This window comes from Dermacentor andersoni, chromosome 1 (genome assembly GCF_023375885.2).
Source record: "Dermacentor andersoni chromosome 1, qqDerAnde1_hic_scaffold, whole genome shotgun sequence".
Classification (NCBI taxonomy): domain Eukaryota; kingdom Metazoa; phylum Arthropoda; class Arachnida; order Ixodida; family Ixodidae; genus Dermacentor; species Dermacentor andersoni.
Genome location: NC_092814.1, coordinates 183,202,615 through 183,227,391, shown reverse-complemented (window position 1 = coordinate 183,227,391; position 24,777 = coordinate 183,202,615). Strand labels below are relative to the sequence as shown.

Genomic DNA, 24,777 nt, shown 5'->3' with positions numbered 1-24,777 from the left:
ATTTTACTTTGAGAACGCGTTATTTGCGTAGCCATATCCACGTTTTAGACGAAGCCTCTTACAACACCAGCCAATACGAGCCTCGCAGACACATATACCGTCATTCCCATGACGGCACGGTGCCCCCTTTAGAAACTCCCATAGACGGTGGCGCCAGATTACCCTCTAGTTGTTATAGTGAGAAACTCTATGACAATCCCTCCTTGATGTCGATGTCGCGAGGTGCTGCGTTTTGAGCTTGGCGGCGCGCACCTACTTAAAAATTGATTTTAAATATGTTCTACGCTATATTCGACGTTGATATTTTGCAGACGATGTGTCTGTGCCCGCATAAATCGATCTCACTCGACTTCGAATTTTTTTGTCAGTACTCCTTCAATGTAAGCTACATAGTGTTTTTCATAGGTTTGCAGGAGCAAAGACTTAAAATACAGAAATAATGTGTGCTTTTCTCAACTTTTTGTCGCCGCGAGGTAGCGTCACGTCACAGAAGCGCTTTCCGTACGTCTTCCAGACGGCTAGAAACACCGCGACGCTGTCTCCTTAACTGTTTACGTAGACTGTCTCCGATGCTGGCCACAATTGGAACACATCCTGTATTATAGGCACTATACCTATATTCTGGACCTTCCGCCATATTCTTCGAGGCGTGACGTGACTACCTCGTGAAACGCAAGTGACTCAGCCCGACTCGGCTGGCTGAGCAGCGGCCGAATATCATCGAAAGCGTTGCGCACATGTTGCGCACGACACAAGAGCTGCTTGCGGGATGCAAGCGCCGGCGCTGCCATCTCTGCCTACTCGCACCGCGCGAGGAAAAGGTCCCTGAATAAAACTGAAAGGTAGCGACATGCTTTTATCTTGCCGCCGCCGCTGCTGCGAGGAGGCAGAAGTTCTGCGTTCACCAATTGGCTGGGCGCCGTCACGCGGTATTTTTCGTGCCCTTTCCTCTATTTTTTCTTCTTTTCCGCGTCTCGGCCCACGCGCCACCATGACAGTTGGCCGTCTAATTTCCGCGGCGAGGATTTCGCAATGGATTTCGGATGTTTTGGCTAAGTTTCATGGCTAACCGCGTCATTGAAGAACTCAGTTTATGTTTTGTTTTATGTTAGGGATTAATTTTACGAGTGCTGGAGGTGCAAACGTGTACGAACGGAGCTTTTTTTTTTCTTCGTTGCTCAGGCATGGGTGAGCTTATGCACGGGTGCTATTCTCGGTGCTCGTTCAGATTTGTTTTCCTGATCGCGCAATCAGGTGTATAAAGCTATGGAGTGCGTAGGCTGTGTTCTGTCATATATCGTGCTAGAAACGTAACACGTGTTATTGTTGTAGTACTGAGAGTGCGTAGCATTGTCAGTCCATGGTTTTGTTAGGTGCTGCAAAATATATTTTGCGAGGACAAGCTGTTCACACCAGTGCAAACGATTTTGACTATTATGAGTAGGCTTTCTCCGCTTCGCCGTCTCAGCAGGATAAAGTGGTGCACGAGTTTGTTGGCTCATATTGACTTGGAATTGCGCAAAGGGGAAAGTGCTCATTGATGGAAACCATTTCTATGTGTAACTTTCATCCTTGCATACGCTTTGTTCACAAACGAAGTACAGGTTCCACTGTAATGTTTGCGCTTGAGAGTCAACGGCACCAGTTTGTCATAAAAGCGTAGGACCAGTTTCACTGCATAAAGAGATGCCAGCGTGAAGACGAAACCACGACAATAGCTGAGATGCCCCGTGATGATTGCGCACGTTTCTACGTGACGCCCGCGTTATTCAGGCGAATATGTCAGGCGCCTTGCAATCGGTCATCATGGTACTAAGATGACTATAAATTATGAAGCTGTATAGGCTGGACACGCGGCAGTCGATTGGGTGCACGCAAGTACACATGTACGTACTTCGAGCAGCGCAAACGCATCCGAGTTGTTGTATCGGCAGCTACATAGTGCTGCACACATGCAAGCGCATCGCCTTTAGTGTGTACCGGCGAAACCTTAATTGCTGCCCTTTCACGCCGGGCAAGTGTCTTTAGAAAGCCAAATAAAGAATCTGATCAATTAATAGAAATAACTCGCGAAGCGGTTTGATGTGCGCAAGCCGCGACATTGTTTTTGCCTACGAGTTTAATGCATGGCCGTGGACGACATAACACTCAAACAAAGCTCTGGCATGTACATAAACATCGTGCACATTACGTATACATTATTGGCGAGACAAAGAATTCTGATTTTGTGCTAGTAATCGACAATAAAAGAAATTTGTCCACCAAACTAGCCTCAAAAGCCTTCTAACTGGAAGCAGGCAGCCAACCCGAAGCCACAATACAAGCTCGCAGTTACGCGCCGAAAAAGCACAAAAGACATCTGCTTCTGCCAGTTTCATAGCGTTCAATCATCGCTCCTAGCACAGCACACAATAATCGAGCCTTAAATACGGTAAAAGTTCCTGGGCAAACACCCAACAACAATTTTTAATGTCGCACCTCGTGCAACTCTATGGGCGGCTTCCGTGCGAACGACCAAACTGCGAGGGAGAGCTCGGAGAGAAAGAGCGAGCTGCGAGAAGGCCAGGAGAAGGAGAGGCCGGGCGAGGAGGAATGTCGCGACCTTTTGGTTTTATTCAGGGACCTTAAGTGAGTAAACCTCAAGGCGCCGCCTGGCGTGCATTTCTGTTGTTGTTAAAACGTTTATTAAAATAACCATAAAAAGTTTCCGCCCCCAGGAAGTGGATCCATCAGGGCGGAAGGAGGGACGAAGGAGAAGGTTAGTTCAGATATTATCGACCATTTTTGAGTCTTGTAGAAATCGAAGTAATGACTGGAATATGAGGCGCCGGCTCTCGGGGGCGCCAGTGGGAAGGCGCCAGGCGCTCAAATCCTGTAGCCTCAGAGTAAGCGGAAGGGTGGCTATCGCTCTTCTACGGTTCTCGACAAGCGCCGAGCAGACCCAGAGTATATGTTGCTGATCCAGCAGCTGATTCCGTGGACAGGTAACGCAAAGTGGCTGATTGCCAGGTTTGGAGGCGCATCCTGGCGCGGCGCGCTGGTGTCACTGCCGTCTCCGTGACCATGCGTCGCAGGCGTGTGGCTTCAGCACGGGTAAACTTCCCTGGCAGAGGCGTAGGAGTTTTCTGGGAGGATGTTCCAGAGCGCGGCCCTTCGAGCCGCCTTCGCCTCTGCCAAGACTGTGTCCGGGTCGATGGGGCATGAGCATCAGGCACTTGTGGCCGAGTCTCTCAGGGGCAGGAAAGAATCTCCCTTGCCAGAAAGTCGGCCATTCGGTTGCCAGCGACCCCAGCGTGACCTGGTACCCATGCGAGGCGTACAGTGTGGCCAGCCTCGTCGGCGATTAGCATCGCCTTGTGTATCGAGTGAACAGTACCATTGCGCGAGTCCAGCCGGGCACAGGCCTTTATGGAGGCCTGCGAGTCTGTGTAAACAGTGCGATGCGTGAAGGCTGCAAAAGGAGGATTAAGATATTGAAGCTAGTTCCGCCGTTAATGGCTCGTTGCAGGAAGGGCTTTTGGGTCAGACTGTAGAAGTTATAGCCGTATACAGTACGAGAATTTAGTTGAGCATTCACGAGGCGACGGAGAGTTCGCTCCTCACTTCCCCAGTTTTTGAACGCGATGCGGCGGATTAGGTGGTGTATATGATACCAGGTCCGAGTGATGTTGCGAAGCCATGTTGCTGCGCCACCATGTGCATCGACGTAGATGCCTAGAACTCGAACACTGTCTTGCTGAGATATCTGCTCGCCATCAAAGGCGAACGAAAATTGCGAGGCAGAACGGGCGGCTTTCGTGCCCAGTACTACGAAGTTAGTTTTGCCAGCAAAAGGCATGAGTCCGTCCTCCTTCAGAAATGCGGCAATGGTGTCGAGCCCGACTTGAATGGCACTGGACTGGTCGCCGTTGGAGCCCCCGTTGGTCTATATTGTCACGTCGTCCAGTGAAGCGAAGTCCAGGTATCTCGGCCAGGCGATACACACTCGCCATCGCTTGGATGTGAAGCTTTTGGTTACGTATATTTCCGAGGGCAGCTCTTAGGCGCCCGTTCCGGTGGCGAGCGTCGGCGTAAAAGAGCGAACCAGAACAGCGAAGGATGAAACCGAACGCGGAGCACAGCCCAGCTGGAGATGAAAGACTGCGATAGCGGAGACAGCGCGGAGGAAAGCGGAGGAGGAGGGTGCAGCACAACCTTGAGTCGGGAAACGGAGGAGTACGGTATGGCAAAAGTGCGAAAAGCGTAGGGCCGCGCAAGACGGGCTTGGCGGTGAAGATGGTTACGAAATGGCGCCAGAGTAATGCGTGTCGTCAGTATGGAAACAAAGCACGGAGTCTGTCTAGCGGCTGCTGTGAATCTCACCCACGCGCTGCCTCTCGCGATCTTCCGTTTAGCGAGGCAGTCGCCCCAGACTTCCCTCCGTTTCCAACATAACGCACGAGACAGATTACCTGCGCCAGTCAATATATCGCGAAATAGTAACACGCATACAGCTGCGCTCAAATTTCGCGTAAGGAAGTATCGCCGGTGAATCCCTTTTATAAAATAAAAATCCACCGTTGTCATAACTTCCGATGATGCGAAAAAGAAATTATGGGGTTTTACGTGCCAAAACCACTTTCTGATTATGAGGCACGCCGTAGTGGAGGACTCCGGAAATTTTGACCACCTGGGGTTCTTTAACGTGCACCTAAATCTAAATACTACGGGTGTTTTCGCATTTCGCCCCCATCGAAATGCGGCCGCCGTGGCCGGGATTCGATCCCGCGACACCATGGCCACTGAGCAACCACGGTGGGTTGATGATGCCAAAAGTCATTAATCTTGATTACAATACGAACGCAACAGGAAAAATTGCAAAAATGTCGCAGAAGGTTTGTATTGCATGGTCAAGCAATATTATACAATTTCTTTTTATACACACAAGCAGCCAAAATTAATCCGGAACCCTCCACTGCGGCGTCTACCACAACCCACTGGAGACTTTTAAGAACGGCCTGCTGAGGTGCCGACATACAAAGTTTTGCCAGCCGGTTTTGCCAGCCAGGTGCGACAGCGGCGTCGACATTTTCTGGAAAGCCACCGTCATCCTCTAGCCAAACGGCGCCACTAAGTCTACATAGCGCGGAGGATAATACGCCGCGTCAGCGACTCTCCGTCGCGGGATTGCCGAGATGAGTTCGACGAACCAGGCTTTGTTACTGAACACGCCACCGCCGACCTGGTCTGGCGTGAGCGAGGGAGTTCCCGAGGGAACGTATTTGGCGGCACCGTCCCACGCACCTTTCCAGACGTAAGTCCCGAGTTCTGCGAAGATTGTCTGGCCTCGGTGGGGACCATGAAACCTGTGCGGAAGTGTGTGTGTAAGCCCTCCGCTAAAAGGCGGCTCGGCTACGATAACTGGTCGAACGTTTGTCCCTCACCTAGGGATCTAGGGAGAACGGAGTGCTTATAAGCAGCTGTTTGTCGGCTGGTAGAGTGTGCTCTGTGATCGTGCTCGATAAGCAATGTGTTTGGAGCTTCGTGCTCGCATGCTGTATGCTTCGTCTTGCGTGCTCCATCTGGGAGTCACGCTAGACTGTCGAATGTATCCTTTGTTCTAATGTAAATATCTGTAAATAAATCCTGCTCGCCTAGTCCTGTCCTACCAAGTTCCCCCCTACGACCTACAACCCTTACAACTGGTGGCAGCGGCGAGATCATCCGACGACCCCTACAACTGGTGGCAGCGGTGAGATCGGCCTACGGCTCGTAGACAGCAACGGCAGCTCCTGGACTTTGGCACATGGTGACCGACCGGTATCCTGATCAAGTTGGAGGCGACTTGGGATTGACCACCTCTTGCAACTGACTGGATACGGCGGAGAAGGATTGGTGATATGGTGCTGCTTCAGCGGGTAAGCGTTTCGTTTTGGCTGTAAGATTTACCAGGCTTCAATTTCCCTGTGTTTGTAGATTTGATTCGCTGGGATCTTTTACTTGCATTCTGATCTGCGTGGGTATCGCAGCAAGTATTGTGTGACAGCAGAGCCAAAGCTTAAAGTAGCGACCATGGTCCTAATGTGTTTGACGAGAGCTGACCTGTTGTGGTTGTGTGAGGAGATCGAGGTAGACGTAGAGGACTTGACGGAAGCAGAGATTCGTAAAGCCATTCTCTAAAGTGACAATTACTTGAAATTCATAGAACAAATGGGCAAACGAATTCTAAGCAAAAAACGGGAACAGGAAGTAATTAGGCAAGAACAGGAAAAAGCGAGGCAGGAACTAAAAAGAATTTCGCAGGAAGAATGCCTAACAGACGTAACGAAGAAGTACGTTGCCGCATTGAACAAAGAGATTCAAGGTTTGGAGCAGGAAATCAAACGAAGTCAACAGCGGCTTGAGAAATCTGTAGGCTGGACGCAGCGAAAGTGGGAGGAAGTCGATAGCAGATTTTGGCCGAAAGCCCAGGAAAGGAGTAGCACCTGCAAGATTAGCAGCACGTTCATAGGTCAACTCGAAGTGCTAGCAGCTAACGATGCCTTAGTGGCAACAGAGGCCGTTAAAGGCCGTAGTGAGAGCGACGAGGTGCTGTGCCAACAGAGCACTGTAGAGACAGCTAGACCAGCTGCGAATGAATTGGCACAGTTACCGCGCGTGTGCGTCGCATGTAATGTTAACGAGGTCGTTAACGAAGTAGAGAGTACTGCTGACCCGACAGACACGGGCACCCATGTCGAATCAGATCTGCGTGCCGAAGTGCAGTGCCAGCTGGACGATGCAGTTGAGGGCAGTTTGCAGGATTGCGAGCTGCGTAGCTCAAGGGAAAATAACTGCATTGTTCAGGGATCGGTGCAACTCTCCGCCAGTCTAAGTAGCCAAGAGAGGCATGATTTAGTTAAGAATCATTCGGGCTGTGCGGGTGAGACAGCGATCGAGACCGACGAGCTGTGTGCCGATGCACAGCGTGAGCTGGGCAATGCAGTAGAGGGCAGTTCGCAAGAGCGCGAGTTGCATAGCTCGAGTAAAGACTGCTGCATTGTTCCAGAGTCGGTTGAGCTGTCCGCCAGTCGAGGCAAAGAGAGCGTAGATTTAAAGGAAAATCACTCAGACTGTGCGGGTAGGAGCGATCCGGGCCGACGAAATGTGTACCGGCCAGCACGAGGCGCGAGAAGGCGACATGAGAGGAAGTTCAAAGAGAAAGCGCCGTAGGAAGAAGCACCGTAAAGATCAGAATGCGGTAAATAAAGTAGGGCAGCCAAAGATGGCGACAGTCGCAAAAAGCCAGGGCGTGAGGAAAAGAAAGGTGCAGTCGTCGTTGACATGTGCGCATCAAGCACGTTCGAGCCACCGGTCAAAAAGAGACCGAGAAGCATGTTCTGCACGGACGCGGACAAAGGGCACGAGGCAGTTACGTACCTCGTCGTTCCGTCGTTCTTTTCGGAGTGCAGCATGTAGTGCGAAGGAGCGCAAGGTGGCAAGACGAGACGAGGTGGTAGGGAGTCGCGACGCGGTCAGTCGAGTTCGTGATGAAAGCGTGGCATCAGGACAGATGGACAGACAGGTGGACTGGGCGGAAAAGGCCAAGCAGGCCCAGGGCCTTACTTGAGCCCTAACCCTCAGCCACGTCCCTCTTTACCCTTCCCCCTTTCAATAAAGTTTATCACCACCACCACCAGGACAGAAATTGGCATGAGACTGTAACGTCTTGAAGGAGCTGATAGCGTGTCAGCCCTCTTGTTGTTGCTGGATAGCCAGAATAGCGTTCGAACCGCGACCACCTCGAGTACGGCTCAAAAGTATGAGTCAGACGTAAACGTTTGGAACGGGAGGCCAAGAGAGCTTCCGTAGAAGTGAAACGTGTTGTTTTTTTAGCATTTAAAAATTTCGCGATTTAAGATTAGAGTTTCTTCCAGTATGTAAGGCATGAGCTTTATGTTTCGTTCGAGAGGCTCTGAGATTTGAAAGATGCGTTTTAGGTAAAACTTTAGTTTCGCGAGGTGTTAATTAATGAGTAGATATGTTTTCTTTCTTGTGTGTGAGTAACGTGAAAGTCAAGGTTATCGTTCATAGGCCTATGGTAACGCGTGCGTGTATTAGTTAACCTTCTTTCTTTATATAAGTGTTTTTCAATTTTCTAAGGTTAAGCGCGTAGGTTTTCAGTAAGTGCGTAATTTGCACTGAAAAGCGTTCTTAGTTCCATTAGCGTGTGTCCTGTGCGGACGGAAGGAAGCAGAAGGTTTATGACTGCGTTACTAATGTGTGTTTAGGGCGGCCGTGTTCTGACCTCTTTAGTGAGCGTGCGTAGAACTAGTTGTTAGAAGACGCATTTTTTAAGGGTTTTGCGGAGTGCGTAAGTTACGCAAGTTTAGTCGTTCGTTTAAGGTACGTGTCCCGTATGGACTATAGAGAAAGAAACGAAAGTAAGCGTGATGGAACGTTTGCGTGTGACGCAAGCACGTGTTCGGAATAGAGACCACAAAGCTAGCGCGATTGTGATTACGTACCTGTGGAGTTGACCAGACTGTTCAGTGGCAACAGTACGTGCCATAAGTACGCCACTGCGATAGGGTAAGAACAGGCTGTTCGTGAAGATAGGCTGCTTAAGTTATGTTCGGGTATTGGTGGTTGAGCGCCTCGGTTTAGTTCTGCGTAAACCTTTGCTCTTGTGCAGCACGACAGTCAGATGTGGTTAGGCTCAGGGGAAACGTGAACGCTTGCTTTGGCGGCACAAAATTTTGGGGTCAAAATTTGGGGTTCCCAGTTGAGCGGCTTGCATGGAAATTTTGATAGGAAGCCTGGTGGATTAACAGCTGATTCCGGGCGTTTGCACGCTGAGTGGTATTGTGTTGCCGGGATAGACTCTTCTGTGCCGGTTGTTGTGAGATGGTTGCAGGCATTCTAAGTGCGCAGGGGTTGCAGAGAGCAAAGCCATATTCTTGCTCGCCAGCCATTCTCTTCCTGCCCAGCGGTTGTCAGCACTGGCCAGTCGAGATTTTCCGGGGCATGGAGGCGCTGTTAAGAACGGCCTGCTGAGGGGCCGAAATACAAAGTTTTTCCAGCCAGGTGCGACATGGCGTCGACATTTTCTGGAAAGCCACCGTCATCCTCTAGCCAAACGGCGCCACTAAGTCTACTGTGTGCGGAGGACAATACGCCGCGTCAGCGACTCTTCGTCGCGGGGTTGCCGAGATGAGTTCGACGAATCAGGCTTTGTTACTGAAGACGCCACCGCCGACCTAGTCTGGCGTGAGCGAGGGAGTTCCCGAGGGAACGTATTTGGCGGCCCCGTCCCACGCACCTTTCCAGACGTAAGCCCCGAGTTCTGCGAAGATTGTCTGGCCTCGGTGGGGACCATGAAACCTGTGCGGAAGTGTGTGTGTAAGCCCTCCCGCTAAAAGGCGGCTCGGCGACGATAACTGGTCGAACGTTTGTCCCTCACCTAGGAATCTAGGGAGAACTGAGTGTTTATAAGCAGCTGTTTGTCGGCTGCTAGAGTGTGCTCTGTGATCGTGCTCGAGAAGCAATGTGTTTGGAGCTTCGTGCTCGCATGTTGTATGCTTCGTCTTGCGTGCTCCATTTGGGAGTCACGCTAGACTGTCAAATGTGTCCCTTGTTCTAATGTAAATATCTGTAAATAAATCCTGTTCGCCTAGTCCTGTCCTCCCAAGTTCCCCCCTACGACCTACAACCATTACAACTGGTGGCAGCGGCGAGATCGTCCGACGACCGCTACAAGACGTTCTCGTTCTCATTTTCGCTGCTCTCACTGCGACAGACCGAATGATCTCGACTTGTGTGCACATAAGAAATGAGTCAAGTTATCCCGTTAGAGGGGTTCAAAATTCATCGTCCTCTTCCCAACTGAGATGAGCACCGCTGGTTGTTTCGTCTTCCAGGATGATCACAACAGCAGGACCTTGGTCAAGAGCATCGTCGATTATGTGGTCCAATTTTTCTCATCTCATCTTCCTGATTGAGAACATGCTCCACATATTTCTTCCATTTGTCAGCAGTCACTTGCGCGATGCCTTACCACACAGAGGCTCCACATCTTGAAGCTTAAATGTCTTATTTCCGCTCGCCACGAAGCCCTTGGCGTCGCTCCAAACAAGCTCTATAGGGTTCAGTTGGCAATGGTAGGGTGGCAGGCGCACAACGAGGTGACTAGTAGCTTCGGCGATGCAGTCCATACGGTATCGGTCCCCGCCTGTGTTTACGCTGTCGACAAGCTTCATGAGCTCCGCTTTCACTATGTCGCTACTCCACACAACACCTTTTCCCGACAGCCATGCCTACATGTCCTTTTTGAGGCGGCTCATGCGCGGCACTTTATCCTGCTTCACAGAACGATATAGCGCGTTATCCATGACGATAACACTACCTGGTGGTAATTGTGGAAGAAGTTTATGTGAGAACCACTTTTCATGGTGGTCTCCGTTAATTTCGTCGTGGTAGTCGCCCGAGCTCTTCTTAGCTCGGAAGACTCCCGCAGCGCATTCGACAAAACCGTGTTCGTTGCCGCAATGCGCCACAATCAGTGTGCCGCCTTTGCCACTGGGTTTCTGAAGACCAGTAGAGAGTACGGATCGACGTGCTTCGTGCGCAGACTGGACGGCGCCCGAGCCCCCTCCCCAACACACACACCTAAAGTGCCATTACTAGAGCATTTTCACCCATATCATTTGAGGTGTCTTTTGACTTGCCCCGACCTTTTCACTTAGAATTTTATTGCGGCTAATAGCTTACTGCATCATTGTTGCCGCGGACGTGCATGGCTTTTAATTCATACCTTCGCTTTATTTCTGCAAATCCTGGCAATAGGAGGACAAGCGCATTAGAAGCACCAGCGCGGCTGCCTCATCCATATTTTCTCACTTGAGCATTCTTTTAAATTTACACTGTAAACAATATGCACATACACAATATATTTATATATATACACAGGACAATTTTCATTATATTTTTGAAAGAGAAGGAGGTAGCCAATTAACAATTATCTCTAAAGGTATGGATAGCCTATACCTAGAGAATGAATATGTTCTGCATGTTCACCTCGCTTCAAATTGCTTTGCGTGCTTTTTTTTTACCCTGAAAAACACCTTAGACTTCCGTGAACCCTTCGGCAGAATATTTTATCAATCGCGTGTGAAATGTACGTTTATGATATGTGTGTCAGTATTGCTTCTCTTTCCAGTAAACAATGCTAACGACTCGGGACAAAAAGAAATCTAATAATTTACAACATTTATTAGGGATGAAAACATCGTCACTTGACTGCAGAGGTCATAAGTATATATAGGGTGTCCCAATGAACTATCAGTCCCGAAGATTTTCAAAAAAGAGCAATGCGTTACTCGAAGAAAATCTAGTGCATATTGTTTCCAGAACAGCGGAGTAGGTGCCAGTAATTTTTGCGTAACTGAGATTCAATTAGGTCATTGTAATTAATTATCGAACTCGAGACGTACTATCCTAATTATCAAAGTGTCAATGAGGTATTTGTAGGCGTAGCCAAGTGTCATCTAACTGTGGTAGTTTCAGCGACGTACTAATTGCGTACTAATTTTTTACGATTGATAAATAAACTCTGAGAAATATGAAGAATATCACGCGACTGCGCTACCACCCGCATCATAAAGCAGCGCGCTCGAACATGCTCCCTCTGAGTTAGCCAGGACGAAATAAAGGAAATAAAGAAAAACATCGCGATCGAGCTAGTGCCTTATCTGCCGCGCCCCGGCCGAATTAACACGTCGCATTTGGTGTTAGTTGGAAACAAGCTGTGATAGCTGTTGTCTTAGCCTACATAAAGTGCATGGATGGTATTTTCTTGTTTTTTGCGACAAAACCTGTCACCATAAAAGTGAATTGACAACGTCAGTGCAAGGGTTTAAAGGTGTGTTTTGTTTCGTCCCAGTCGCCATGTATTTCTCTATTCTCTAATAAGCAGAAGGAAAACAAGATCCTTGTCTTCGGAGCTGCAAATGGCAACAAGAGGAAGGCCGCAAATATATGGAAGGGTGGTGCTAGACTAAACGCATCGACTATCATAACAAATTATGGAAACCTGAGACAAACCGGCAGCATCAAAAAACAGCGGCGGATGATTCCATCTTTGAGACCTAGCCTAAGCACGGATGTTCTACCATTCATGGCCTCAAACCCACATGCTAGCGTATGGGACGTGGCCGCCCAGTGTTGCGGCTAGGGTGGCGTTCTGGGCACGAAATCCACCAAGCACATCGACTACGACGTCAAGCTGTAGAAAATGAAGGAAAAAGGGTTTTCCTCCCCACAGTTCTACCTTCTGGACTCGCACCTGGATGGATGGACGTTATGAGCGTCCCCTTTGGAACGGGGCGGTGGGTTGCGCCACGAAGCTCTTACTCTTATACTGCCTAATGTCCTACCTAGGTTAAAAAAAAAAAAAAAAAAACATTGTCGTTTCCCTACTTTTCTTCCACCAATCTTCCTAACACCTCTTACTAATCTCTATTGCGGACATGTTTACTTTTCCCCTGCTCTTGTTAAACCTAAGGGCTTCAAGGAGGCCAGTGGTGCCTAAATCGACCGCTGGGCAGACGTCTTCACATTCTAATAAAACATGCTCCATCGTTTCCCTAGCTTTACCGCAGCAAGCACATGCTATATCTCGCTTTAAAGGTGCGTGTTCCAAGCCATCCCGATCTCGCTTCGAAAAGTAATGAACTTCCCTTTGACTTATCATAAATTGTTTCTTTCCTGATTTCGTTTTTTCCTCTTAAGTAGTTACTCATGGCAGGTTTCTTTTCCATTGCCGCCACCCATGAGATTATTTCAGCCTCTCTGACTTTCCACTTGACGTTGTTTGTTGCTGTGTTGCCCACCCTACAGGCCGCATACTTGTTGGTAAGTTTCCTAGTTCTTTTTTTCCACTGCACCTTAGTAGAAAGGGAAGCGCTGCAGTTTCTGCAATGCTTCTGAGGGGAGTCACGAATAATTACAGCTGTCAAGAGGCTAATGTGGCGACGCCCAGGAAGCTCCAGAGGGTATTGTGTACATTCGGCGCAGTGGGGTGAAAACGAGTTTCTAGCGTCACCGTTCCTCTCTAATTTAACACCTGCAGACGGGCTAGATGGATCATTGCAGATCGAGGAAAAATAAGCGCACGGGAAGACACACACGAATAGCCGAGCGCCTGTCCTGTGTCTTTCTCGGCTGTTCGTGTGTGTCTTCCCGTGCGCTTATTTTCCCTCGATTTCCTAAGTCGCCGCTCTGAACCACTCCACCCCCCCCCCCCCCCTCCGACGCGGTGTGTCTGGTGTTAGGATCGGCCTGCAGCTATTTCAGCCCGCTGCAGGTGCGTCGATCGTTCCGGGGTGGTGGCACCCTTCAGAAAACCAGCGAGGACAGCGCTAACCAACCGTGAACTTCCTTTGGAGAACTGCGGACTACGGCAGCTCTGGAATTTAGGGGCGCCGGCTGGGTTCGGGCGTCACCACCTGACTACGGGGACGCAAGACAGTGGATACCACGACGACTGCGCTGCAAAGGGCGTCTGCCCTCGTGAGAGCACTGAAACTGTGCGGCACGTGTGTGTGAGCCCTCCTCCTCCAAAAAGGCGTGTAGTCTGTGATGACGTCGAACGGAGTGCTTATAAGCAGCGATTGTAGGCTGCTAGGGTGTGCTCGTCGTCGTGCTCTGTGCTCGAAATGTACTCGTGAGCTGTGCGCTCGTTTGCTGTATGCTTTGTCATGCGGGCACCATTTGGGAGTCACGCATAGACTGTGTAAATGTATCCCATGTTCAAATGTAAATAAATCCTGCTCGCCTAAGTCCCGACGAAGAGTCAAGGTTCTCCCTACAACTACGACCGCCAAATCTAATACTGGCAGCAGCGGCCACAGCAGCAGCAGTGGGAAAGTCGAAGGAAGAGGCTAAGAAAGCTTCGCTTTAAAACAACCCCGAAATTGCGGCGGCGCTGTCATCGCCTTTTCCTGAAGCTCCGGTTGTTTCGGTTGCGCTGCTTCCGTCGTTCTTTCTCCATTTTCTTTACAACACGTCTGTGCGGAATATGATCACTGTTCAGGCCAGTGAGTAGCAAAACGAGATACCGCAAGGTGGCACGCCTGTCTAAGCTCCATGCAGCTGCGGTAGGGTCTCAGAGGCGTCATGCGTCCAGCTGGCAGGCGGGGGTCGCTCATTCAGGTGGGGGCGACGGTGGCGCCACCAACATTTGAGTAAAAGATGCCTCAGCGAGGCGCCCGCGCTGGACTCACTCTTCTTACCTCACAGAGTTTCTCACTATATTACAGTGAGAAACCTTCTGTCCTACTCGCAGACAACTTTCTGAGGCTATGAAGGGAAAGCTACGGGCGCGTGGCTGCTGCACATGTGTTACCGCGCATAGTAGTCCGGCAGCGTTTGACAGTGCTTTTCGCGTGCGACGTTATCGCGTTTGCCCAGACACGGAAGGGAACAGACGCAAAATAAACGAACTTTTACATTCAGTGGTGTGTTCTGTCTTATTTAACTGTTGCTAATAAGGTGTTTTATGTTTTCGCTTCCCCAGCCTAAACTTACGGTGGATTAAAACGTGGGACTCTTTACAGAAGCGATCTCACTTGTGCGCGTTTTGCCTCCGTAGCTCTCGCTTCATAGCCACAGAAAGTTGTCCGCGAGTATAGTACACTCTAATGATGATGATGATGCCTTCAAAGGCTGGCGCGTACCCACAATGAAACTCGCCGCGGTGGCTTAGCGGCTATTGTGCTGCACTGCTAAACACGAGGCCGGGATCGCACGAGCTAAGCACGAGGCCGCCGTGCCCGGGATGAAATCCCGGCCACGGCGGCTACATTAGAGACTTTTAGCGTGTCCGGTATTCGGGCAAGCGCGGGCGGTTTTCCGGTTTAGCGGGGGCGTCAACGTGAGCGGCCAGATTGGTGGCGCCAGCTGGTGGCGCAAAGCTCAACCACACAAACACAGAGCTAATTACTATATTCTGCTTAGCTGCTGGCGTAAATTTTCGACAGTGGCGTAATCGTGTTCACAATTACGCCGCTGCCAAAAATTTGCACGAGTGGCGAAGCAGGATATGGTGAGTTACTGCAGTTTTAGCCATGCGTTTGTCTGGTTGAGCTCTACAACACCAGGCGGCTTCACCACTCACGTTTACGCCCCGACCATCCGGTAATCCGCCCAAACCGCTCCCGTTTACCGGAATAGCGTACAAGCTAAAAGTCTCTATTGTGATGGTGGCGAAATGCAAAAACGCCCGTGTCCCGTACATTGGGGGCACGTTAAAAATCTCCTGGTGGTCAAAATTAATCCGGATTCCCCCACTACGGCGTCACATAATCAAATCGTGGTTTTGGAACGTAAAACCCCAGATTTCAATTATCCACAATGAAAGCAAAAAGAAATGTGTGATTGATCAGGCAGGTGCAGGTGAAATAACTTGTGTTTGGATTGAAAGGAATAAAGAATACTATCAAAATGAAAGGGAATAAAATAGTAAAACTAACGATAATATTAAATATGTCACTGGAGGTCACAGAGGAAGCTTTCTATGGCAAAACATACACTCACATACGTGTGCACCACGCTCCAAAAGTTAACAGAACAGCAACATTCAAGAGCAGGCCAAGCTGGTGCGGAGGAATTTACAATGCCCTCTTTATAGGGAGGAGAAACGACAAGGCAGTAAAAATAGATCAAGCGAGTCGACACCAGACCAGACCTGTGCACACGAAAAGTTATGAGGCACCGCAATTTAATTAGTTTTACAGAATTTCCAGATGGGAATATGAAGTTTTAACATTCAGATAAGGATGTCAGACTGGATTCTGCCATCTGAAGAATGTGCCTACAATACTTGGCCTTGGCCACAGTGATAATTGCTGTAAGCACAAGTACAGCATGAGATGTCTTTTGGCAGGGAATCACCCATTCCTTTCAAAAAGAGGCCTTTGTGGCTGGACACACAAGAGTAGCCATAGGGGATGCAGATGAGGGAAAGCTAGTAAGTAGAAGGTTCTTATGAGAATTAGTGTGCACAGTAAGTGAAGGTAATGAATGGGCAGCGATTATTGCTAATAAAAAGGTGTGGCTTAACTAATCCCAGCTTTTCAATTTCCCTCACCCTACCCAAATACCTAATTATTTGCCTTCCCCATTGAGGCAGGAAAGTGAGCTACATAAACTCTCTCAAGACAAGCAATTGTTGCCCTGACGAAGACAAATCTTGACAAAACGATGTTTCCAGGCTGAGGCTGCCCTTGTTGGGCCACTGCTGATAACTTGAAGTCTCCATCTTCCTGTAAACCCCTTTTTGTTAGCATACAGAGAGGGATTTGACAAATAGCAATGTAGAAATAAAAATGTCTATTGACGTCATTTATACAAGTTACTGAGTATAATACTCCAGCACCACACATAACCTTAATGATCAAGATCTGCGACAGAACCAAGCCTTATAACACATTATTTGAGACAAGTCTGCAAGTATTGTAAAGACAAGGCAATGTTAATTCCATGACTGCAAGTCGTGCAAAAAATTAGGTGCTCCACATGCTCCCTCAGTAACCAGCACTGCAGTGCAGCAACAAAGCCTTCTGTAGAGGAACATTTGGGTGGAACAGGTTCCAGGAATGACTACCATAAAATACTAAGAAAGTTCCAACATAAAATTTAGAATCAGAAAAACGCAGACTCTACTTGGGTACTGGGCTCCATAGCAGGTGCACAGAATCTGAAAATGTACTATGGGATTGGGCGCTTGCATGCAGCAACAATAGTGCCCTCAAACTTGTTTCGAACAAACGATAAATGCTGCATGCAGATGGGATGTATGAAAAATTCACAAGCAAGCAAGCAAGACAGTTCATAGACAACAGCCTTGGGTTGCACTTTTGCCAAGATAATGCATCAAACGGTATAGCAAATGGAGCTATAGGATATAGCAATAAGTAACACACAAGTTCTTGAAGCCCTGTCTGCATTTTCTTTAGAACCCAGAAGAAATAAAACCATGACAGCTATTTTTATAAAAATAATTGAACTGGTATTTCTGAACATGCTCAAGAACTCCATTTGAGATGTTGCATTTAAATCATTCAACTTCCCTTTTAATTAATGACTTAAGCTCCTAATAAAAATACCTTAAGTTGCCCAGGAGGACATGCAACAATAATTTATTGGCTGCATTCATGTAGCACACATAGTTTTAAAAGCTTGGGACACAGCTGAAGCACCCTGCATAGAAATTGGTTATACTCAGCATGCTTCTGAATAACCTGAATGATCGTGGGGGCAGCCTGTTCTCTGGGTTGACTGAAGTCAAGCGCTGCTTTGATTATATTAGAAATTATGCTGGTGAATATTATTTCTAATACCAAAAGTAAGATGATGGGCCTATATTTCTTAAATTATTTCACATATCCCTTATGATCTTAAATAACGTCAGCATTCTTTCAAGTCTCTATAAATCTGTATGCCTATGAATAGGTGTCTAAATTACATGAGCATGCAGAATGAAACTGTTTATTGCTTTTTCTCATTACTAAGTTTTCTGTTATTCAAGGTAAGCTTTCCTAATGTATGTTTGAACTTATAGAGTTCAGAGAAAGCTATACCTCAAGGCAAACAGAAGTTTCCTATTCAAATACACTTCAAATGTAGAAATGCTGTTAGACGATCGCTCAAACAATCTTGATAGAAATTTGTTTATTTAAGAGAGAAATTTTAATTCTACCAACTCAGAAAGCAGAACTTTGATTTGGGGTGTCAACTCATATTTTTTTGACAGCACTTTCCGAAAAGTAGGCAAGCTAAAAAAAAAAAATAAGCAATAAGTTTACTGATTCGCAACTGTGTACCAAAAAGTGATATCGTCATTCTATAAACTACACCTGTTCGAGTATCTCGTGCACCTGCTTGCGAAATTGCGCTCTTTTCTTTTTCTTTTTCTTCCGAGTTATAGCTGGTACATCGGTGCTTCAGATTTACTCTCTACAACTGGTAGATTTTCAACTTTAAAAAAAAAATTAACAGAGGTTCCTCATTCATTCAATCCGGTCCAGACGGTGGCGAACAAAACGATTTGTCTGTTCCCGCATATTTATATAGGAGCTCCTGAGGTAAAGCTTCGTTTGTAACTGGGTTTGAAACATTACGAATTTGTGGGAATAACTCTTTTTTTTTTTACGCCAGCCAATGACAGCGAGATTGAAGAGCTTGTGCATTCACGTTAACAGGGCCGACCAAGGAAACCTGCTTCGAGGGAATATGTTAACCATCCTGTTCGTGCTTGCAGCTGCTCCACGCTTGGACGCGAAAAGTAAATGGAGAAAGGAACGTGAAAGTGCGACCATCCACGCAAGACACTTTCCCTTGTCACTCAATAACAGCACAACGTGCCCGATCCTTTGATACAAGCTGCCGAAACAAGGCAGCACCAGCGGACACTTTTTGGTCAAGTAAAAAAAAAATATGCAACATCATACATAAAGCCCGATTCGGTCAACAAGAAAAATCTACAACGCGTACCACGATGTCGGAAGAATTGACTCGCGGAAGGCGCGAGTATGCAGCTGTTACGATCACAGGCACCGCAGATTTGATTGCATAACTATGGCTTTCGGGAGAAAGCTATGTACAATCACAACCGCGACCTCTTGGCAGCAAACGTAAAGTGAGCAGAAAGGGATAAAACAGCTATCCGAGTGCAGCCGGAAACGTGCTTTCTGTTTATTTTTAGCGGAAACGCTGCCTTCGGTTTCCTTTATATTTTTTTTGCCGAGCTATAAAACCATGGACAGCTGCATGTTCGATGCAAATAAGCACACTAACGACCACGCACACAGGCACGATCGCACACGTTGAACGGCCTTCAGAAATCAAAGCGCGACAATAAGGAGACAGAAATAGCTGCGCGCTGGCAAGATGATCAACCAGCGGAACGATTTTCTGTTTCACTCATGTCGAGAGCAGCCGCCGCAGCCAGCGAAAGCGTAAAACGAGAGCGAAACACAAGGAGGATGCCGGTCGGCAAGTCGGTCTACAGGTCACATTTTATCACTCACACACACACAAGTAGTTGCTTTTCTCAAAAAATGAAGGGAAATACAAAAAATAAAACCCCACTACGCCAGCAAGGTGTGCGTATCTTAGCAACGTGGTGGGTAACAGCGGCGGCGTGACGAACGAGATGCCGTTTAGAATGGCTCATCATTCGGCGGAGTTGAAATAAAGGCTACGGCGATGGGATGACTAATTTCGGTCATCGCAAACACACGGCAAATAAGTCAGACAAATCTCGTAATGAAAAATGTAGTGGGTGTGACTTACTATAGTTGTAGTCCTCTTGAGAAAACATGTTGTCCGCGAGGAAACTTCGGTCGATCTCCTGTTTGATTTCCATTAAACCTCCTGTAAAGGGCAGGAGCTCGGTGTCCATTTTTAATAATAAATCCTCAGTGAGATCGGCTATCATATAGCATGCTAACGACGCACACCGGCAAGCACAAACAGTGAGACGTCCACAACATGGACGACGCTATTCTAAAGTTCAGTAACTAACGGCGCTGAGATCGTGAGCCAGTGGTATCATCATCAATTAACTTCGAAGATTGAAATATGATTGCAGAAAGCAGCAGAAAGTACAATTTACTTTGTTCCATAAAATGTCTTACTATATAAGGAGAAACTCTATGCTTTGTTCACCTTATGCAGTGAAAAAAACAAATGTCTTTTTTTTTTCTTTCTCTCCCCCCCCCCCCCCCTCTTTTCATTTTGAGCGATCGAATTCGCCAACCGCACGGGCGTCGCGACAGTCGCTCTGACTAGTTTGTACTTTTCTATGGATTCTATGGTTGTTTGTTTATTCCGTGGTGATACAGTTGTTCTTTATTCTATGGTGATACCTGATACTTCTGATACTTCACTACTGCAGTTTGGCTCATGGAGGAAAGAAACAAAGTTTGACTGATTATTTATTCTCTTAATTTGATGTCAGCTGCGGATGCTCCTGTTCAACGTAACACAAATTCATAGTATTTGACGAAGCTTGTTTTTATCACGTTGTGTACGGGTTCTCATTTCGGCTAAACAGCAAACGCAGACGGCGAGATCCAATTCAAACAAGATGCGCGCACGCCTGAATACGCGCAATCTCACGCACACCAAATTTTAAATAGCCATCATGTCATTCTGAACTTAGTTTGCAAAATGTAAGTACATGCCACGTGTAGATTATTATTTTTGCATTATGTTTTGAGTATTTGTAGCGTAGTGGAAGATTGTTCTAGCTATTTTGAGAATAATGGCGATGTCCGCGATGAGAATATGCTCTTTTGTCACTTTTTTCGCCCAGTTTTTCCTGCCGTCAAGCAGTTTCACAGGTTGATCGTAAATGCCCAAAGGAGGTTAGCGCTTGGAGCCTGCTTGGAGCTGTCGACAGATATGCCTTCTTCACAGGCTATGCGGTGCAGTTTACCAGTGACGTTACCTTATTAGACATTACAGCAGGACCACTATCCAGATTCTAGCAAAACTCCCCGCTGTTACAGCCAGAAAGGAGGAAAGTCGGCTTATGAACTGCTCGGGACACGTTTGCAGTTCTATATATTATTTTCCACTTCCCTGCTGGTCGCTTTCTTTCTGTGGCTTCATTTGTACATGAAGATGTCTGAGTGTGTTGGTTAACTCGTATTAATTGTGGGCGGCCGTGGGGGGGAGGGGGTGCTGGGGCCCGACCAGCTTTCCGAACCCCACCCATATATAATATAGCCTTTAAAATAACAATTGCACTTGAAGAAACTTCGTGTTACCTCAAAGAATTGTTCACAGAAGTGACGACCTTGTTGGTATACAGAGTGTCCCAACTATCATGCACCAAGATTTTAAAATATGCAAATGCCACGCAGCTAGACAGAACTAAAATAATGTTGTTTACCGTCGCTTGGAGATACTCTGATTATTTTTTGCATTCTGCGGAATTACATAATTAGTCTTAATTAATTAATCAACTTCTCAAATATTTAACTGACAAGTGTGAATGAGAAAATTGTAGAGCAACACGAAAAACTCCTGATACAGCTTTCTGTTGCTCAGTACGTGTTACATAAAAGTGTTTTTCAGAGCGTGAAAGAAGCCCGTGAACACATGCACAATTGCCGCGCGACTGGCTGCTAGAGGCACTTTGTGTGTATTTGAGGGCTCATCAGTTACACTTGAAGAAACTACATGTTACCCCGAAAAGTTTTTCACTAAGTGACGACCTTATACGAGTATATACAAGACCTCATAGTAGGAGACTGCAATTTCACAGCCTTAGTTCCCTTGCACCACCGACAGACGCCAGTCTCTCGGTGGTGCAATCTTCCTTCGTGTAATTGCACACTATAATCCAAGTTTATTTCTCTATGTGGTACAGTTTGTTTGAACATCACAAAGAGCAGACGCATAGCAAAATATGTACTATATAATAGTCTTGGCAAATATGATTGTCTTATACTTCACTATTACTAATACTGCTTCGGCGAAATGCGAAAACACCCGATTACTTAGATTTAGGTGCACGTTAAAGAACCCCGGGTGGTCCAAATTTCCGGAGTCCTCCACTACGGCGTGCCTCATAATCAGAAAGTAGTTTTGGCACGTAAAACCCCATAATTTTTTACTAATACTGCTTCGCCTTTTCGGCGAAACTGCAGCCTCCCTTTTTTAAATTATTATTATAATTCTTTTACTTAAGAGTCCGAGTGTAAGTGCTTCTGCGCATGCCTGCTATTGATACTGATTTCGAGTGAATCCGGCTTGGCCTCGTTTAAATTACTGAGTGAGTTTTATATGCTTATGAACTCTGCATGCAAGTGGCGATGTTTCCATCCCTAATAAATGTTGTAAATTATTAGAAGAGTTCTTTTTTCATGAGTCATTAGCATTGCTTTCTGGGAAGAGTAGCAATACTGAGACACATATCATTCGTGTGCAAAGACTTTGCTGAAGGGGTCACTGAGGTCTGCAGGTATTTTTTTTCAGGGTAAAAAAAAAGCACGCAAAGCAATTTGAAGCAAGGTGAACACACAGCAACATATTCATTCATTAGGCATAGGCTATCCATACCATTAGTAATAATTGTTAGTTGGCTACCTCCTTCTCATTAAAATATAAAATGAACTTTGGCCTGTGTATATATTTAAATATATTGTGTCTGCTTATGGTGTTCACTGTGGAAATTAAAAAAGAAATGTTGAAGTGAAAAAATATGGATGAGGTAGACGCCGGTGGTGCTCCTAACGTGCTTGTCCTCCTGTTGTCAGGATTTGCAGAAATAAAGTGAAAGTATCAATTAAAAGGCATACGCGTCCTTGCCAACAATGATATGGTAAGCTTTAAGCAATATTAAAATTTTAAGTGAAAAGGTAGAGGCAACTCAAAAGAAAGCTCAAATGATGTGAGTGACAGAACTCTGGTATTGACACTTTAGGGAGGGGGGGGGTAGCTTTCGGCATCGCCGAAGGGGGGACAGAGCACCCCCTCCCTCGGATAACTTTGGGAGGGGCTTTGACCACGGAGCCTCCCGTAGTCTGTGCCTATGGGCGGAGGGACTGATGCAGCAAGCTGTAGTGTATTGTCTGTCTGTTGTGAGCGTGTGTCCGTGCTATAAGTTTCTCAGAGCAACTTGTGGACCTCGCTAATCAATTTTCCTGGGTTTAACATCCCTGATGTCTGGCTCCTGTGATGCAAACAGCATGCTTGTGTAGTATGTTTGCCCGGCTTCTACCTGCTATTCCCACAGTCCTTTGATAAATGCACTTGAGGCGTTCTGCTGTAATTTGTATCTACAAGTTGTATGGCACCAAATGCAGCACGATAACGTTCTTTTTTGTCAGAGCTGAAACCACCATGTGATTAATTCAAAACAAGAGAAAGGTTCACAAGAAGATGGAAGCTTGAAGTGACTAACAGTGCTAGAAGAAGGAATGTTGCTGAAGCCAACATTTCAACAAGGAGCTTGTCTTCATCAAGGCAGCAACTGCCCTGACGAAGACAAGTTCCGTTATTTTAATGTTGGCTTCAGTGGCATTCCTCTTTCTAGCACTGTTAATAGTGTGAATACCTTTATTTGAGCACCAATGCATGGGCAGAGCACTGGTGCCCATAAAACAAAGTTATTGAGTAGTCAGCACCGCATGCACCATTGCATGTACCCATTGGATATAGATTTGTTGACCGAATTGATGACTGTCGCGCATACGACAAAGAGATAGTTGCACAAAGTACCTCCCAGCTTTGTTGCTGGTAGCATGTAGAGACATGCCACCCTGAGAGAGGTCATGAGTTGAGTAAGCCTATGGTTTTTCATGAACCTGCAGGGCATGTCCTGTGTGGTCGGGTTTGGTGTGGTGCCACTGTTGGAATTTTATCAGCCAATTCACTGACCCCCATTTTAATGTGTTCTGGCAACAAATAACATTCTAAATCACTGGCTGTTTGAAAAAAATTCATTGCATTAATGTGTGGTGACACTGTTTTGTGATTATGCTCCATTTTTATGCTCCCGATTCTTCTTATGTGAATTTTCTTGCATGAGCAATCACTGTAATTTTGTTGTTGCAATGCACCAATTTTATGACGACTTTCACTATGCCACCAGTGTTGCCAACTGTCCTGAATTTAGTGAGACAGTCCCAACGTTAGCGTAAACGTCCCAAGTTGGGATGGCAGAATGTCCTGAATTTTCCTTCTCTTAGTTGCTGAATAACAGTCAATAAACCAGATTTCCTTTATATAAATGCTGGCAACTCGAACAAACATTCTTCTCTTTTGTTGCATTGCCATAAACATAAAGGCAGTTCAGTTTTTGTTGTGGATTTTGTTATGTTGTAGGCCCTCACTATTCACAGTACTTTTATCTGTATTGGTAGCCATGTTAACCAGGCAAATACGGCGCCTTTCTTGTTTTTAAATTGCGATATGGTAGGACTACCAAACTAGGAAACTTTGTTACATGTACAGTCTAGCGGCTCGGGTTCCTGGCAATGACAGTGTTGGTCGTCGTCAGCTGACCCCCCACACCCTCCGCCCCGACTTTATCCACTCGAAAGTCGGCAGCCCTAAATTCCACTGCTGCTGCAAAGCCCAGTAGTATTAGTCCTTATCGGGCTGAAGGGCAACTATGGTATGAAGCATGTCGATGTTTGAATGATATAAAACCCACTTAGGCTTTGATATCAAAATGCCGGGAGGAGAAAATATAAAGATTCCACAATTGGAGCGGGATTGAGCGTATACACCCCTCCCCTAAGTTTCCCGTAAAATTCACTACAAGAGCGTTCTCCTCAGCAATCTCAATGTTGCCTTGAACTCAAGTACATTGGGAAAGCGGTGAGAACTTGCACTTTGAGCATGGTGAAATCTGTCTATTTGGGAATAAAGTCAGAGTAATCACAATAATTTATTTTCCAGTGACTCAACAGCTTTACATAAACCACAACGAATTGTTTTTGGAACATGCATTGCACTCTCAAAAAGTTAGTAACTTGTGCCTTATCACATAAGCAACCATATGAGGATCTTTTTCCCAAAAGGAATAATAATGGAAGTTATCTTTCTCAACGTGCTAAACTTATGACGGATTTCATAGTACACTGATGATATTCGTAGTCTTCGCCTCTTTTTCTCCCTTCAAGTGCATCCCTACTGTAATGTTTAGTCTCCTTCGAGACTCTAATAAGCTTTATCTTTGATATATTCAAAAGAAACGAATATTCAGTAACTTTGAATAGTCGCTTCTTTAATTGAATGTGA

General features: G+C 46.7%; 1 protein-coding gene across 1 annotated transcript in view; it reads right to left on the bottom strand.

Moving 5' to 3' along the window:
- LOC126547243 (uncharacterized) overlaps positions 1–19,523 on the bottom strand; it is a 95,714-nt gene extending 76,191 nt beyond the window's left edge. The window contains exon 1 of the mRNA XM_050195193.2: positions 19,312–19,523. Within this exon, the coding sequence (XP_050051150.1) occupies positions 19,312–19,456 (145 nt within the window). The 5' untranslated portion in view covers positions 19,457–19,523. The remainder of the gene's footprint in view (positions 1–19,311) is intronic.
- Between the last annotated feature and the right edge of the window lie 5,254 nt (positions 19,524–24,777).